We start from the raw sequence: 12,249 nt of genomic DNA on the forward strand, positions 1-12,249 counted from the left end.
CGTCATGAATTCCCAAACTGTACAAAATATTCCTCTCTAGCAAACTAGCAACCAGTCTGGCAACCCACGAGGCAAAAGTTTTGCTGAAAAACTTCTATCACGTTTTTACCAAGGCTATTGCTTGAATTGAATCATCTGTTGCGTAGCAATGTCCAATCGGTATGGATCGTACTCACAAGTAGCGGACACAATTGACGACCCAGAGTGGAACCGGTATAATGATTTGGTGGTGAGTAGACTTTGAACTTCCAGTACACCGGTTTCTGATTTGTTTACTTAAAGGAACAAGATCCAGGTAATTTAGAACACTGGGAAAATCTCATTCGCGCAACGGAGTCCATTGAGGGCGGGTTTGGTAGAGGAACCAGTCCGGAACTCATAACACAAGCCAGAAGGATATTTGATGGTCTTCTTACCCGATTTCCTTTATTGTTTGGCTATTGGCAACGCTACGCGGACGTTGAATTTTCAATGGCAGGTTCAGACACCGCAGAAGCGGTAGGTGGATTTGGTTTTGTTGTTTTTAATGAAAGCTCATAGAACAGGTTTATCGGCGCGGTGTAGCAGGCATCCCAAATTCTGTAGAGTTATGGACCAGTTATTGTGCCTTTAAAATGGAAACGAGTTCTGATGAAGAAGAAGTTAGAGTGTAAGTTATATCTTTCGTTGCCAGTAGATGTTCATCTCTATTTAGACTATTCAGTACCGCTGCGGAATCCGTTGGACTTGATTTTTTGTCGCATACTTTCTGGGATAAATATCTTGAGTTTGAAGCCCGCTTAGAGCGACAGGACTTGGTGGTCCACATTCTGGAGAAAATTAGCTTGATACCGATGCATCAGTATGCACGCTACTTTGAGCGGTACGGACAGCAAATTTCAATGCCATTAAGATGTGAAGCTGATTATATAGATATACACAAGTAGCAGCAACTAGGCCGACTCATGAACTTGTCACAAAAGAGGAGCTTCAAAAATTAACTACGCTGCTCGAAGCAGATTCGGCGAAGTCAAGGGAGCCTAAATCTGCCGTTGAGATTGAACGCGAACTACGTTTACGGATTCATAAAACGCATGTTCTGCGCTTTACAGACATCCAGCAACAAACCATGAGAAGATGGCCGTTTGAATCGGAGGTGAGTTAAATGCCGTACATAATTCTGCATAAAAGCTTACTATTTTCAGATCAAGCGTCAATATTTCCACGTAAAGCCGCTGGAAGAAACAGAATTAATTAACTGGAGAAAATATCTTGATTTTGAAGAGATTGAAGGAGATGCCAAAAGAGTCAGATTTCTGTATGAGAAGTGCCTGGTTGCTACCGTAAGATACACAGATGGTTTCACAATTATGATTTTGACTTAGATACAGGCTTTATACGATGAATTTTGGTTTAGATATGTTCGCTGGCTTTCTGCACAACCAGTGGATAACGAGGAGGAGATTAGGAACGTGTACCGGAGAGCGAGCACTCTATTTGTACCTGTTGGAAGACCAAGCTTTCGAATCAACTACGCATACTTTGAAGAAGGTGCCGGAGAGCATAACAGAGCTAGAGACATTTTGGATGCGATATTAGTGGAGCTTCCAGGAAATCTGGAAACGATCATTGCGAGGGCAAATCTGGAAAGAAGGTTATCCGGTGTTGACGCTGCTATCGATATATATCGACAACTCTTACAATCGTCATCTTGCGACGTTTATGTTCGCGGCTCTTTGGTTGCAGAATGGGCTCGTCTACTATATACTGTAAAGGGTGACGTTAAAGCAGCACGAAAAGCTTTTGCCGACAATGCAGACGAATACTTAGACAGTCGATATTTTTGGATTGGCTATTTGCAGTTTGAAATTGGTATCCCTTCTAGTCTAGACACCGAGGCAGAAAGATTTAAATGTATCTCTAGAGTGCACCGTGACATAAGAACAAAGACGCGACTTCCACCTTTTGTAATCAAGGATCTGTCCCACATTTACATGGTGTACCTACTTGAACGTGGAGGATCGCATGCAATTAAAGAGTACAACCGTTTAGATCGAGAAGTAAATGGGTAAGTGTGGTAAATTTCTTTGCCGGTATAGTACTTAAGTCATGTTCTAGACCATTCTCTATAATGACTGAACATAAACGAAAAATGGCTCGCGATGGAAAAGAGTCTACGACTAACAAACGATTACGACAGATAAATGCTCAAAAAGGGGAGCAATTGGATGAGGCTACATATTATGCTCTCGAGATTCCTTCTGCCGAAGCTGAACAAGAGTAGACAGTACATTCTGATGTATAATAATACGTATAGTGTCACGCGAATAACTACGGTATCTGTATATTATAGCATATAACAAGGCGACAGTGAAAGATAGCCAGAAGAAACCATTCAATATGATTTCCCGATTGGTATAAGCACAGTAAATGTGATGATAAGTACGTAGAGCGGTCTAATATATACGCAAGTTGACAGCGATTAAGGTGCTCTGCGCGTAAAAGCGTGATCGCGCGTTTCGGACGTGTTTTGCGTTGCGTCGCTTTTCAATTGAAAACAAAGAGTCATTTGGTGTTTCTAAATAGTCCTTAACAAGCCAGGTTAAAACAGTTCGTGTAGAATTAGGATCAGAGATACATAATGTAAGTATAAAACTAAAATATATTTGAGCTATTAATTGATTATGACTAGGTCGAGAGCCGGAGGTTCTAGAGTTCGCGGCCCGTATGTCTTACCAGAGAGCTAAGTCTGTGTACAATTTGCTAATTGCTGACAGCAACTCAGCTTTAACAGAATTTTTGAGAGTAATTACTGCACTTTAAGAGGATTGAGAGATTTGTCTAATTGGAATAGGAGCGTGGAATTGATGCTAATCGTATTCGCCATCGTTATGAAGAGACTATACAGCAACAAAATGAGGTAACAGATGATGCAGTTGTTACTGTATCTGGGTCTACATCTGTACGTGAAGCTGATGGGGAAACCACTGCTGAAGCGGAAAACATTGCGGAAGCGTCGTCTTCTCGAAAAAAACGATATAAGAAGAAGAAAAAGTATTCAGATGATGAGGATGATTTGTTGGAGCGTATAGTTCGACCCAGACCAGGGCAGATTGATTTTTGCGCTGAATGTCAATGTCGATTTACAGTCACTGCTTACTCCAAGTCTGCTTTAACTGGTGACGGGTTGTTGTGTCATTCGTGTGGATCAAAGTACGCCAAAGAAGAAAAAAAACAGAAGACAGCTCAAATTGCTTCTAGAAAGCGCAAGAAATCTGTTTCCGCAGCTTTGCTAGATAAACAAGAACTTGCGGTTCCCAAACTTCAAGATTTATGCACAAGGATGATCGCTAAGTACATTGACGATGTTGAACTGCTCGGAGATATTGGAGATTTCAATATGGACAAAATTGCACGCATTCTGTCTCGAAACAGATCACTCAAAGATAATACGGTGAAATTATTTCTAAATCCAACAATTAAGAGATTAAACTTTTGGGACTGTTCGAGTAAGTTTCTTTAGAAAACATTCTATGATCATTTTAACAAAATTTAGATTTATGTTCTGATAGTTTTGAGCACATTGCGTCTTTTTGTCCATCGCTGGAGTCACTTACACTTTCTATGTGTGGGCAAATGACAGACAGAGTTTTTGATTTTTTTGCGCAAAAGCTGAAAAATCTACACTCATTAACAGTTGATGGAGGATTTCTTATCACAGTTAGTTGTTGGGCAAAGTTTTTGGCGACAGCTGGACCAAATCTGCAAAAACTCTCAATAGGAAATACTCTTCGTTTTAATACGGTATCATTGCAGGCGTTGGTCCACAGCTGTTCGCCTACTTTAGAAGAACTTGCGTTCACTAGAGTTGGTGCGCTTACTGTTGACGATATGCAACTATTATTGCAGCTTCCAAGGCTCACGTCACTAGAAATCAGTTATATGAGAGACGTTGTCACTGATGATAACATGATCAATGTTTTGCGCTTGGTTGGCTCTCAACTTGTGACGCTAAATCTTTATGACTGCGGAGAGCTCACTGATAAATTTCTCTTGGAAGGTATACGACCGTACTGTGGCAAATTACAGAATCTATCGTTGGGACTTGGAGATGGATTTACAAACGAAGGAATGCGCGATTTTTTTCAGAGTTGGGATTTGAATGATGGACTCATCAACCTCAATCTGTCACGGTGCACAAACATTGGCGATGAAGCAGTTCAAGCAGCGCTGAACCATTCGGCCAAAACGCTGGTTATTCTCAATCTGAATTCTGTGTACGACTTAACTTCATCGACAATGCAACTTTTGGCATCGTTGAACTGTGAGTACTTGTCTCAGTTAGATGTCGGATTTTTGAAATGTATCGGCGACGAGGAAATTGAATTTCTAACCAATCGTTGTAAATCTTTGGAGTTGATAGAGGTAGGGCAATTTTTGGTGGTTTTGTGCTACTGCTAACACATAAATTTAGGTTTACGGAAATATTAGAATTACAGAGCTAGCAAAAATCCGTTTTGGAGTCAAACTTGTAGGTAGGCAAAGTGATTCGATATAAAGGCATGGATTGAAACAGTTACTTTTTTCTTGGATGAGGTTGGTTAATTTGCGTATCGTGTAGAGCCGGGGCTATAGCTAGATAACTGCAATTTGCACAATAAACTGTTGCACAGTATGCTGTTAATGAATACAAACAAAAGCAGACGAACGACCTTAATTTATAATAGGTGAGAAAGTACGCGTAATTGACGTATAATAATAGTCACGTGTTTTCCACGCGAAGAGTTAAATGTTGCCTGGGCCGCGGCGCGGCACGCCACACAATATGTTCGGTATTTCTTTAGTGTGTCGTTGTCACCATTTCCAATCTTTCACGAACGCGACAAGCCTACGCACTTTGTGTTAGTAGAAATATATAGAGAATCCATAGTGGTTTCAGAATACAATTATTCTGTTGGTCTCAAGTCAATCAATTAAATCATTTAGTCATGAGTCCTCCACTTCCTCTCATCACGTCTGCAGAGATGGCGGCCCACAACACGATGAAGTCTGTTTACATATCAATCAACAGTCGGAAGGTGTACGATGTCACAAAATTTTTAGATGAACATCCAGGTGGGGCCGAACTTATCTTGGACTATGCTGGAAAAGACGCGACTTCAATTATGGCAGATGTTATCTCGCACGAACATTCTGAAGCCGCCTACGAAATTTTGGATGAATATTTGGTTGGTATTCTTGCTACCCCAGACGAAGAAGAACGCCTGTTGAAGGCCGGTGTGAATAAAGATGCGTACACGCTTACGGGTACTGCGTCAGCTGAAGAGCTCTCAATTGTAACTGACTTCGATGTCGATTATACCCGCCACCAGTTCTTGGATCTGAAGAAGCCGTTACTGATGCAAGTTTTCATGAATGATTTTAAGAAGGATTTTTATCTTCAGCAAGTTCATCGTCCACGTCATTACGGAAATGGTTCTGCTCCACTATTTGGTAACTTCTTGGAGCCTCTTACAAAAACTCCATGGTTCGTAATTCCTCTCATCTGGATTCCTGCAGTCATGTATGGAACCTATATTGCCAGCCAAGGTCTTCCTGTGTATTTTTTGGTCCCTTTATGGTGTCTCGGAATCTTTATCTGGACGTTTGTGGAGTATATGATGCATCGAATGCTGTTTCATATGGATGAGCGATTACCCGACCATCGCGTGGCTATTACACTTCACTTTGTGCTTCATGGCGTTCATCATTATTTGCCTATGGATAAACTCCGTTTAGTCATGCCGCCGACACTTTTTATTATCTTGGCCACCCCGTTTTACAGGCTGGCGCATCTGCTGTTCCCATACTACATTGCCATGGCTATTTTTTGTGGTGGTATCTTTGGATACATTTGCTATGACTGTACGCACTATTTTCTCCACCATGCCAGCTTACCTTCTTCTATGAAGGATCTCAAGACCTATCATCTTGAGCATCATTACAAGAACTACGAGCTTGGTTTTGGGGTTACCAGCAAGTTCTGGGATGTTGTTTTTGGTAAACTTTATCAGTTTTTCACAGCATGGTGGCTAACTTATTTTAGGAACCGAATTAGTGGATACAAGTGCACAGGCAAAAGCTTTATAAGACATAAATTTTTAGACCTGTTAAATTACGTTAATGATGGCGTTGGGCAAATAATTTCCATTCAATGAATGCAATCACAACATGAAGAGCTTCTGGTGCTGCTAATTGTTTATTCTGCAAAATGTTGCTGAAAAAGGGAGCATGAATAATTCTCTATAAATTTATTTTGATTGTTTGAGTGTATTGATTAGAGGACGGTCTGGGTTCTGTGACAATAATATTCATGTTAGTTCCTATGTTATTATGTCGTGCCATGATGTTTGAAGCATGTCATCGGTAAATTATCGAGAGTTTAAGCACTTAACTACTGTCATGCATGAAAGCACTTTTTCATTGAGACGACGTCAGTAGTTACAGCGGTTTTTATTCTCAGCGCATGTGTGCCACATTTGCACTTGCAAGTCATGCTGATCGCAACTCAACACCTACCAAACTGATATAGACAATGAGCCAAGATATGCAGCATCGCCAACATATTTTTCGCGCCCATTTAATAATTATACTGCAATCTGTACAAGCCTGACCTGAACCGTAACCTTGAATACACATGCTAGTGCAGCAAATACAAAAACACCCAAAACTGAAAAACCAAGAACCCAACAAAATTACCAGCCTGCTGCCTCTGTCGTCTTTCATGCCCCCGAGCTGCCGTATTTTAAAGCCCACTCTTCAAAAGCCTCAAGCCCTTCTTTCGATACGCTTGGCCGAATGGTTTTCAGACTTGCTTCGAAATCTATAAACTGAACTGGACGAATCTGCTCTCGCGGAGTAAACAGCAAAGCCTCACCCAACGACCGCAATGGTCCCATCGCTGCGTCTTTCGCAAGTGCTGTGATATCTGAGCCCGAAAAGCCTGTTTACCGCCATCAGAAAAAGTAACGAAATACAATAATTGATACATACCATCTGTCATGTTGACCAGCTTCTCAATATCCTTCTCATTCAGCCCATGGGTCTGATACTTGAGCAAAGTTTTAAGATGCTTGAGTCGAGTCTCCGACTCGGGCAGGGGAATGTATTGGCGCCTCACGAACCGACGTCTTGCAGCCTCGTCGATAGCCCAAGGCAAATTTGTAGCAGCAAGAACCAAAACCCGCTGAGCGTCGTCTCCATCCTTATGGTCCCTTCCAGCAGCAGCATGCGCCAAATCACTCCACTTGACCAAAAACTCTGTCTTTATCCGCCGTGAGGCTTCGTGTTCACCTGTGTCATTTCGAGCAGATAACAAAGAATCAATCTCATCTACAAAAATTATAGAAGGTGCCAAGGCTCGTGCAAGTGCAAATAGCGCCCTGACTAACTTTTCACTCTCTCCCAGGTATTTCGAAGTAAGAGACGATGCAGAAATGGAAAAGAATGTACTTTGAGACTCGGTAGCAACTGCGCGGGCAAGCATTGTCTTACCGGTACCAGGAGGTCCAAACAGCAGCATCCCACGCGCTGGTTCTCGCAAACCTTTGAACAAATCAGGTCGCAAAAATGGATAAACCACGGTTTCTTTTAGACTGGTCTTTGCCTGCTCCAATCCTGCAATGTCTTCCCAGTGCACCTCATCGCCTTTGACCACGATCTCGTTTAAAATCTGTCTCGCTGCCGCTTCATCGACGCCAGTAATGTGTTTCAAGGCCTCATTCACCCTATTGTTCCAAATTTGGTGCTCCGGATCGGGTGTATCAGGCATCAAAGGTGGCAACGGTCCATCCGATAAAGTGGTGGCCACTGGCCTAGCCACTGCAGGCACAAGATTACTCCTCGAAGCTTGAGATGTGGCTTGTTGCTTGGGCTTCTGCGCCGAGCTCTGCGCTCCTGGTGGAGACACCCGTCGTTGGTTTGAGGTCAAGCCGTAAGGTTGATATTGCTTCTTTTCCTTCTCCTTTGCATTGGAAGTTGCAGCAAGCGCTGCATTCAGAGGATTGTACACAAATGAGCTATTAGATGGGCTAGAGGACGGCGCAACTGATGGTCGAGTCTTTGCTGATTGCTGAGCTACGTCTCGTATCTTCTTTCCGCCTGAAGGCAAGCAATACAGCGACGATTGCCCCGGAGACTTTGTACCATTCGACTTGTTAGAACTTGAAGGATGAAATGGAAATGTTGACGGGGGAAGCGTAAGTGATTTTGGCATCTGCGGAATTGGTATTGGTGCCGACGGCTGGGCGGTGTCTGAAGTCGTTGATTCTGTCAAATTAGACAATTTCTGAGTTTCTGACTGTGTTGGCGTTGCAGAGTGAGAAATTGGCGCTCGTGGAGTGCTATTTGGAAGTGGACTTGAAGGCGGAGATACCGCTACCGTAGACAAAATAGGTCGATCCGAAGGTGACGGCAGTTGCTTTAAGTCCTTCGGTAGCATCTTTCGTGTTGCATACTTATTCCATTTCGATAGCGGAGGAGAAGGGGCAGACTTTGGCGAAACTGACCCCAAAGTTGATGGATAGAGACGCGGCCCAGATCTGCTGCCTTCTTGACCCGAGCCATTTGTTTTTACCTGAGAAATTGACGGTTGCCCAGAACTATTACTCGTTACGCTTGACAACGGAGACGGTGATCGTGAAGAGGGTGGACTGCTCTGGACAGCTAATGCCTTAGGCAGCGTGGAAGTATTACTGGACTCCGCTACTGGAGGTGTTGTCGGCGGTGAAAACGTAATCAGTGCAGGCTGACTCTCCAAAGAACTAGTAGAGCGATTTCGTCTCGGATCTGGAATTGCATAATTATCTGATGCAAGAGGTACAGCTGTGTAAGTGATAGATCCAAGCGTACTGGGATAGGGCAAAGAAGACGTTGAGAAGTTTTTAAAGGCAGTCCTTAATTCTTGTTCTCCGCCTGCTGTTTCTGACTGTTGTCTGATCTGATTGACATTCTGGACCGAGCTCCACGCAGCATTTGCTGCGGTCGTTGCCGGTACCGCATGAGCCTTCTTTTTCATTGCCGACGATATTGTGTGATTGTCCTTTTTGGGGCCTCTAGGGTTCCGTAAAGTCATTAGCATGGATTTTTTAGTCGGGCTATGAGAACGAGCTGTTAGATGACTTTGAGAAACCGATCCTCCAGATAGAGACCTAGCAGGTTCCTCTGGACGAGCCCACCATGACTTTGCCGCAGGCTGTGGAACCAAAAGAGGCGGATTTTTGGCTTCTTGCTCTTCTCGTGATTTTCGTCTGTCCGCGCGCAACTGTTCATAAACAGCCTTTAAATCGCCAGTATCTAACGTGTTACCTGCAAACGCAGATGCGTAGGCGTATACACGATCCTTTGACTGCCTTTCAATATCAACAATCCGAGCATAAAGAGATATATCTTGAGAGTTCACTTGAGGGGCAGCGATAATTTTGGAATGATCGTCCTCAATGAGCTCAAGTGTTTGAAGCCAGCCGTCCAGAGCAGCAGCGTCGTGTCCTTGCGCGTCCTCGAATATTGCATTTACAAAAGTCTTGTAAGCCTCGTCGTAAACACGTTGCAAGTAGTTGTCTGATGCAGATCCCCGTTTTGAGGATTTGAGCATAATGGATATGTATAAGTCGACCACAACGGTGACACTGGCAATGGTCTGTTAATCAATGCGCTCACTTGATTCACTCTCACAGACCACTAGAAATGATAGGAAGTATGGACAATTAAAATGAATGACAGTTGCCCGTATTCTAACGTAACAGGTTTTAAGACGAGTAGTTTATCTGCGAAAGAATAAATGGAAATTCTCGAGAATGTCGATAATATGGTACATACGCGAATTGGGCAAAGCAATGGACGCCGCAGGGAAAAACGATCATCGCCAGTTACCCTCCTCAAGTTGGCATTACGTCCAAATATATCTCTACTTATAATTTCTATATCTAGCTGTTACGCAATATGAGGTTACTTCCTTTATTTTAATTGGTTCAGAAACGAACGCAGTAGTATTTCTAGAAAGAGCGCGCGGGGAGGGGGGGAGGGGGGGCGTTGAAATATGATAGTTATATATTTATAGTCGACAGCGCACTCCAAAGCCGCCATACACTCTTTATCTATTTGTTTTGCTTAAATGGGTCCTTACTGGAGTCTTTCTATAAAAGCGTTCAGCATGAAACACATGTGATAAATTTCAAACATTGAGATCCTAATTTAGCTACGAGTGATAAAGCCGTGACGTAAGCCTAAAACAAGGGATAAATGATAGAAGCATCCAGTCGTGGCAGTAAATAGTGAGTAATTTAGTTGAAATTACCTGCTGCTTTGTATAAATATGTCGTCAATTTGCTTGAACATTTATCTTGCAGGCATTAGTTTCCAAAAGCGCGGGATAAGTAGAATGTTATACAGCTTCACAAATTATAACAAGTCATGGAGTATCATCAGCAATTAGAGCAAGCTGTGGGGTTCGTGCTCCTTTGATGGGCCAAATATGTTCTGTTCAACTTAGTCTGCAGAAATGTATGACGTCATCGACAATTTACAACGATTCTCCAAATGAAAGTACTGGCAACATAATATTACAGTAAAAATAACCATTCTGACAGCACAACCAGCACCGCATTTGCGTATAATATAAATAATATACTCCACGTAGAATACAATATTTATGATAGACCATACAATAAGAAATGTGAAAGTGTAACGTTTAGTCTTCTGTGCAACCTCCCTGTGCACGCGTCAGTGCGTGAGCAGCTTTGATCTGCTCCTCTTTTTGTTCGCAATCAAACAACCATGCTGCGACTATAAAACACATCAGTAGAAGAAGCTGAGCTGCGTCTGCCCGCTTTCGATGCTGTTTGTGTTGCTATGGTATAATCAATCGTCTGCTCTGTTTCATTCACTACCGACTCAGCTCGTTGCTGCAAAAACTCTGCTAGTCGCTCCTCAGCTTTAGCTTGAGATGCTCGTCGCTCGGCCGCACGCTCCGCACGTTTCATAATATACGAAAAGGCAGGGACACTTGATTCAGTGGGTGTAGCAGATCGAGCACTTGGATTATATTTGGCATTATAGCTTTCGTACGCATTGTAACGTGCCCCGTACCCATCGTCATAACGACCACCTGCAACTCCTCGAGACATACTGCTTATGATAGCAAATAGACGAATCAATATTTATTTAAAGTGGATTTAAATGTGAAAATTCAATGCAGAGGGAAGATCAACTATATATAAAACTAGCTGAGCAAAACAAAGTCCCGTGATTTTGGGGGGAGGAGGGGTAGTGTTTAAAGTGCGTTACGCTGACACAGCATTTAGACCGACAAACCGCGTAAGCCCGGCAGCAGAGTCGTTAGAATCATCCAGTTCGTTTTTAACTTTGTTACTTAAAAAAGTTCTTACGCTGGAGCTAAAAAGAATGATTGCTAATGTTTTTTTCACTGAGCTCACATCATCATCACCCGACCATCCGACTTGCCATTTTGCTGGGAACTTTAACTTCGACACAGATCTCGTACTAAAGCAAGCCGCGCCCGCTTCAACCAAATTTATACCTTAGGCAGAAAACCGCTCTTTTGACTAGCATTTACCTTTCATAGTCGTATTACAAAGTATTGCGCAGTATAACATTTTTGTACAGTAGATTTTATTTTAATTATAAATTTATACTTTAACCGCTTTAGTCGGAATAAGTTCTCTCGAACAAAAGTGTGAAGTACAGTTTATAGGCGGTTACTTTGGGTTCGGTCAATCAACTTTATCTTTTATATTACCCGGATATACAAGAAAATTGGAAATATTTTTTGAGTAATGTATAATAAACATGACCGGAGTTATCCGTCATGGGCGAACGCTGAATGCATCGCAAATGAAGCCATCATTTGCAAAACACAACAGTAAACGCCGTGAATAACAAATGTACGTCAGAATGCTTTGAAATCGCGTTATTTGGCAAAGGCTCTATAAGTCAGGCCACTTCAATATATTCAGAGTGCAATTGGGTCAGCAATATCGGAAACTGTTTGTAGTATTCTCAACAAAGCTCTGTTGCTCCAATAATCGAATTGAAAAGCATCAAAATCGTAAACGACTCCAGAGACACTGATCATCATTGATTTAAGCAAGATTTGTAGATGCAAGCGTTGTGGTTTACTTTAATGGTTATCAGGGTTAAGACAATAGTTTAATGTGTATATTGCTGCTAACTTAGGTTGTGTACAAGAAAAGACATATTTTTGTGACAATAGAG

The 12,249-nt window shown here is 42.4% G+C and overlaps 4 protein-coding genes across 4 annotated transcripts; 3 read left to right on the top strand and 1 right to left on the bottom strand.

The window, feature by feature from the left end:
• Window positions 1–14: 14 nt before the first annotated feature.
• Window positions 15–2,356, top strand: V1512DRAFT_263818 (uncharacterized protein). The gene is made up of 7 exons (XM_066916567.1): window positions 15–229; window positions 283–498; window positions 546–649; window positions 695–862; window positions 913–1,135; window positions 1,185–1,322; window positions 1,371–2,356. Exons 1-7 carry the CDS (start codon window positions 149–151, stop codon window positions 2,049–2,051), a joined length of 1,611 nt encoding a protein of 536 aa, XP_066771254.1. The 5' UTR covers window positions 15–148; the 3' UTR covers window positions 2,052–2,356.
• V1512DRAFT_263820 (uncharacterized protein) lies at window positions 2,357–4,696 on the top strand. Its single transcript, XM_066916568.1, has 7 exons — window positions 2,357–2,421; window positions 2,467–2,622; window positions 2,672–2,704; window positions 2,757–2,784; window positions 2,834–3,488; window positions 3,536–4,404; window positions 4,454–4,696. Coding segments are annotated over exons 2-7 (1,671 nt in total). The 5' UTR covers window positions 2,357–2,421; window positions 2,467–2,620; the 3' UTR covers window positions 4,538–4,696.
• A 271-nt stretch (window positions 4,697–4,967) lies between these two features.
• On the top strand, window positions 4,968–6,108 carry V1512DRAFT_208405 (uncharacterized protein; the record flags this gene model as incomplete). The annotated part of the gene is made up of 2 exons (XM_066913437.1): window positions 4,968–6,018; window positions 6,065–6,108. The coding sequence occupies 2 exons, from the start codon at window positions 4,968–4,970 to the stop codon at window positions 6,106–6,108; spliced, it is 1,095 nt and encodes a 364-aa protein (XP_066771256.1).
• A 632-nt stretch (window positions 6,109–6,740) lies between these two features.
• On the bottom strand, window positions 6,741–7,789 carry V1512DRAFT_208625 (P-loop containing nucleoside triphosphate hydrolase protein; the record flags this gene model as incomplete). Its single annotated transcript, XM_066913443.1, has 2 exons — window positions 6,741–6,961; window positions 7,012–7,789. The coding sequence occupies 2 exons, from the start codon at window positions 7,787–7,789 to the stop codon at window positions 6,741–6,743; spliced, it is 999 nt and encodes a 332-aa protein (XP_066771257.1).
• Window positions 7,790–12,249: the final 4,460 nt, after the last annotated feature.

The sequence above is a fragment of the Lipomyces arxii genome (assembly GCF_038497795.1).
Source record: "Lipomyces arxii strain Phaff 12-163 unplaced genomic scaffold V1512scaffold_9, whole genome shotgun sequence".
NCBI classification, from domain to species: domain Eukaryota; kingdom Fungi; phylum Ascomycota; class Lipomycetes; order Lipomycetales; family Lipomycetaceae; genus Lipomyces; species Lipomyces arxii.

Excerpts from the sequence above, each read along its gene's own strand:
- V1512DRAFT_263818 (XM_066916567.1), top strand. The coding sequence starts at position 149 with ATGTCCAATCGGTATGGATCGTACTCACAAGTAGCGGACACAATTGAC. Across the intron at positions 650-694 it reads GATGAAGAAGAAGTTAGAGT|ACTATTCAGTACCGCTGCGG; the intron begins GTAAGTTATATC and ends ATCTCTATTTAG. Across the intron at positions 1,323-1,370 it reads AGAAGTGCCTGGTTGCTACC|GCTTTATACGATGAATTTTG; the intron begins GTAAGATACACA and ends ACTTAGATACAG.
- V1512DRAFT_263820 (XM_066916568.1), top strand. Across the intron at positions 2,705-2,756 it reads GGTTCTAGAGTTCGCGGCCC|CAACTCAGCTTTAACAGAAT; the intron begins GTATGTCTTACC and ends AATTGCTGACAG. Across the intron at positions 3,489-3,535 it reads AAACTTTTGGGACTGTTCGA|ATTTATGTTCTGATAGTTTT; the intron begins GTAAGTTTCTTT and ends AACAAAATTTAG.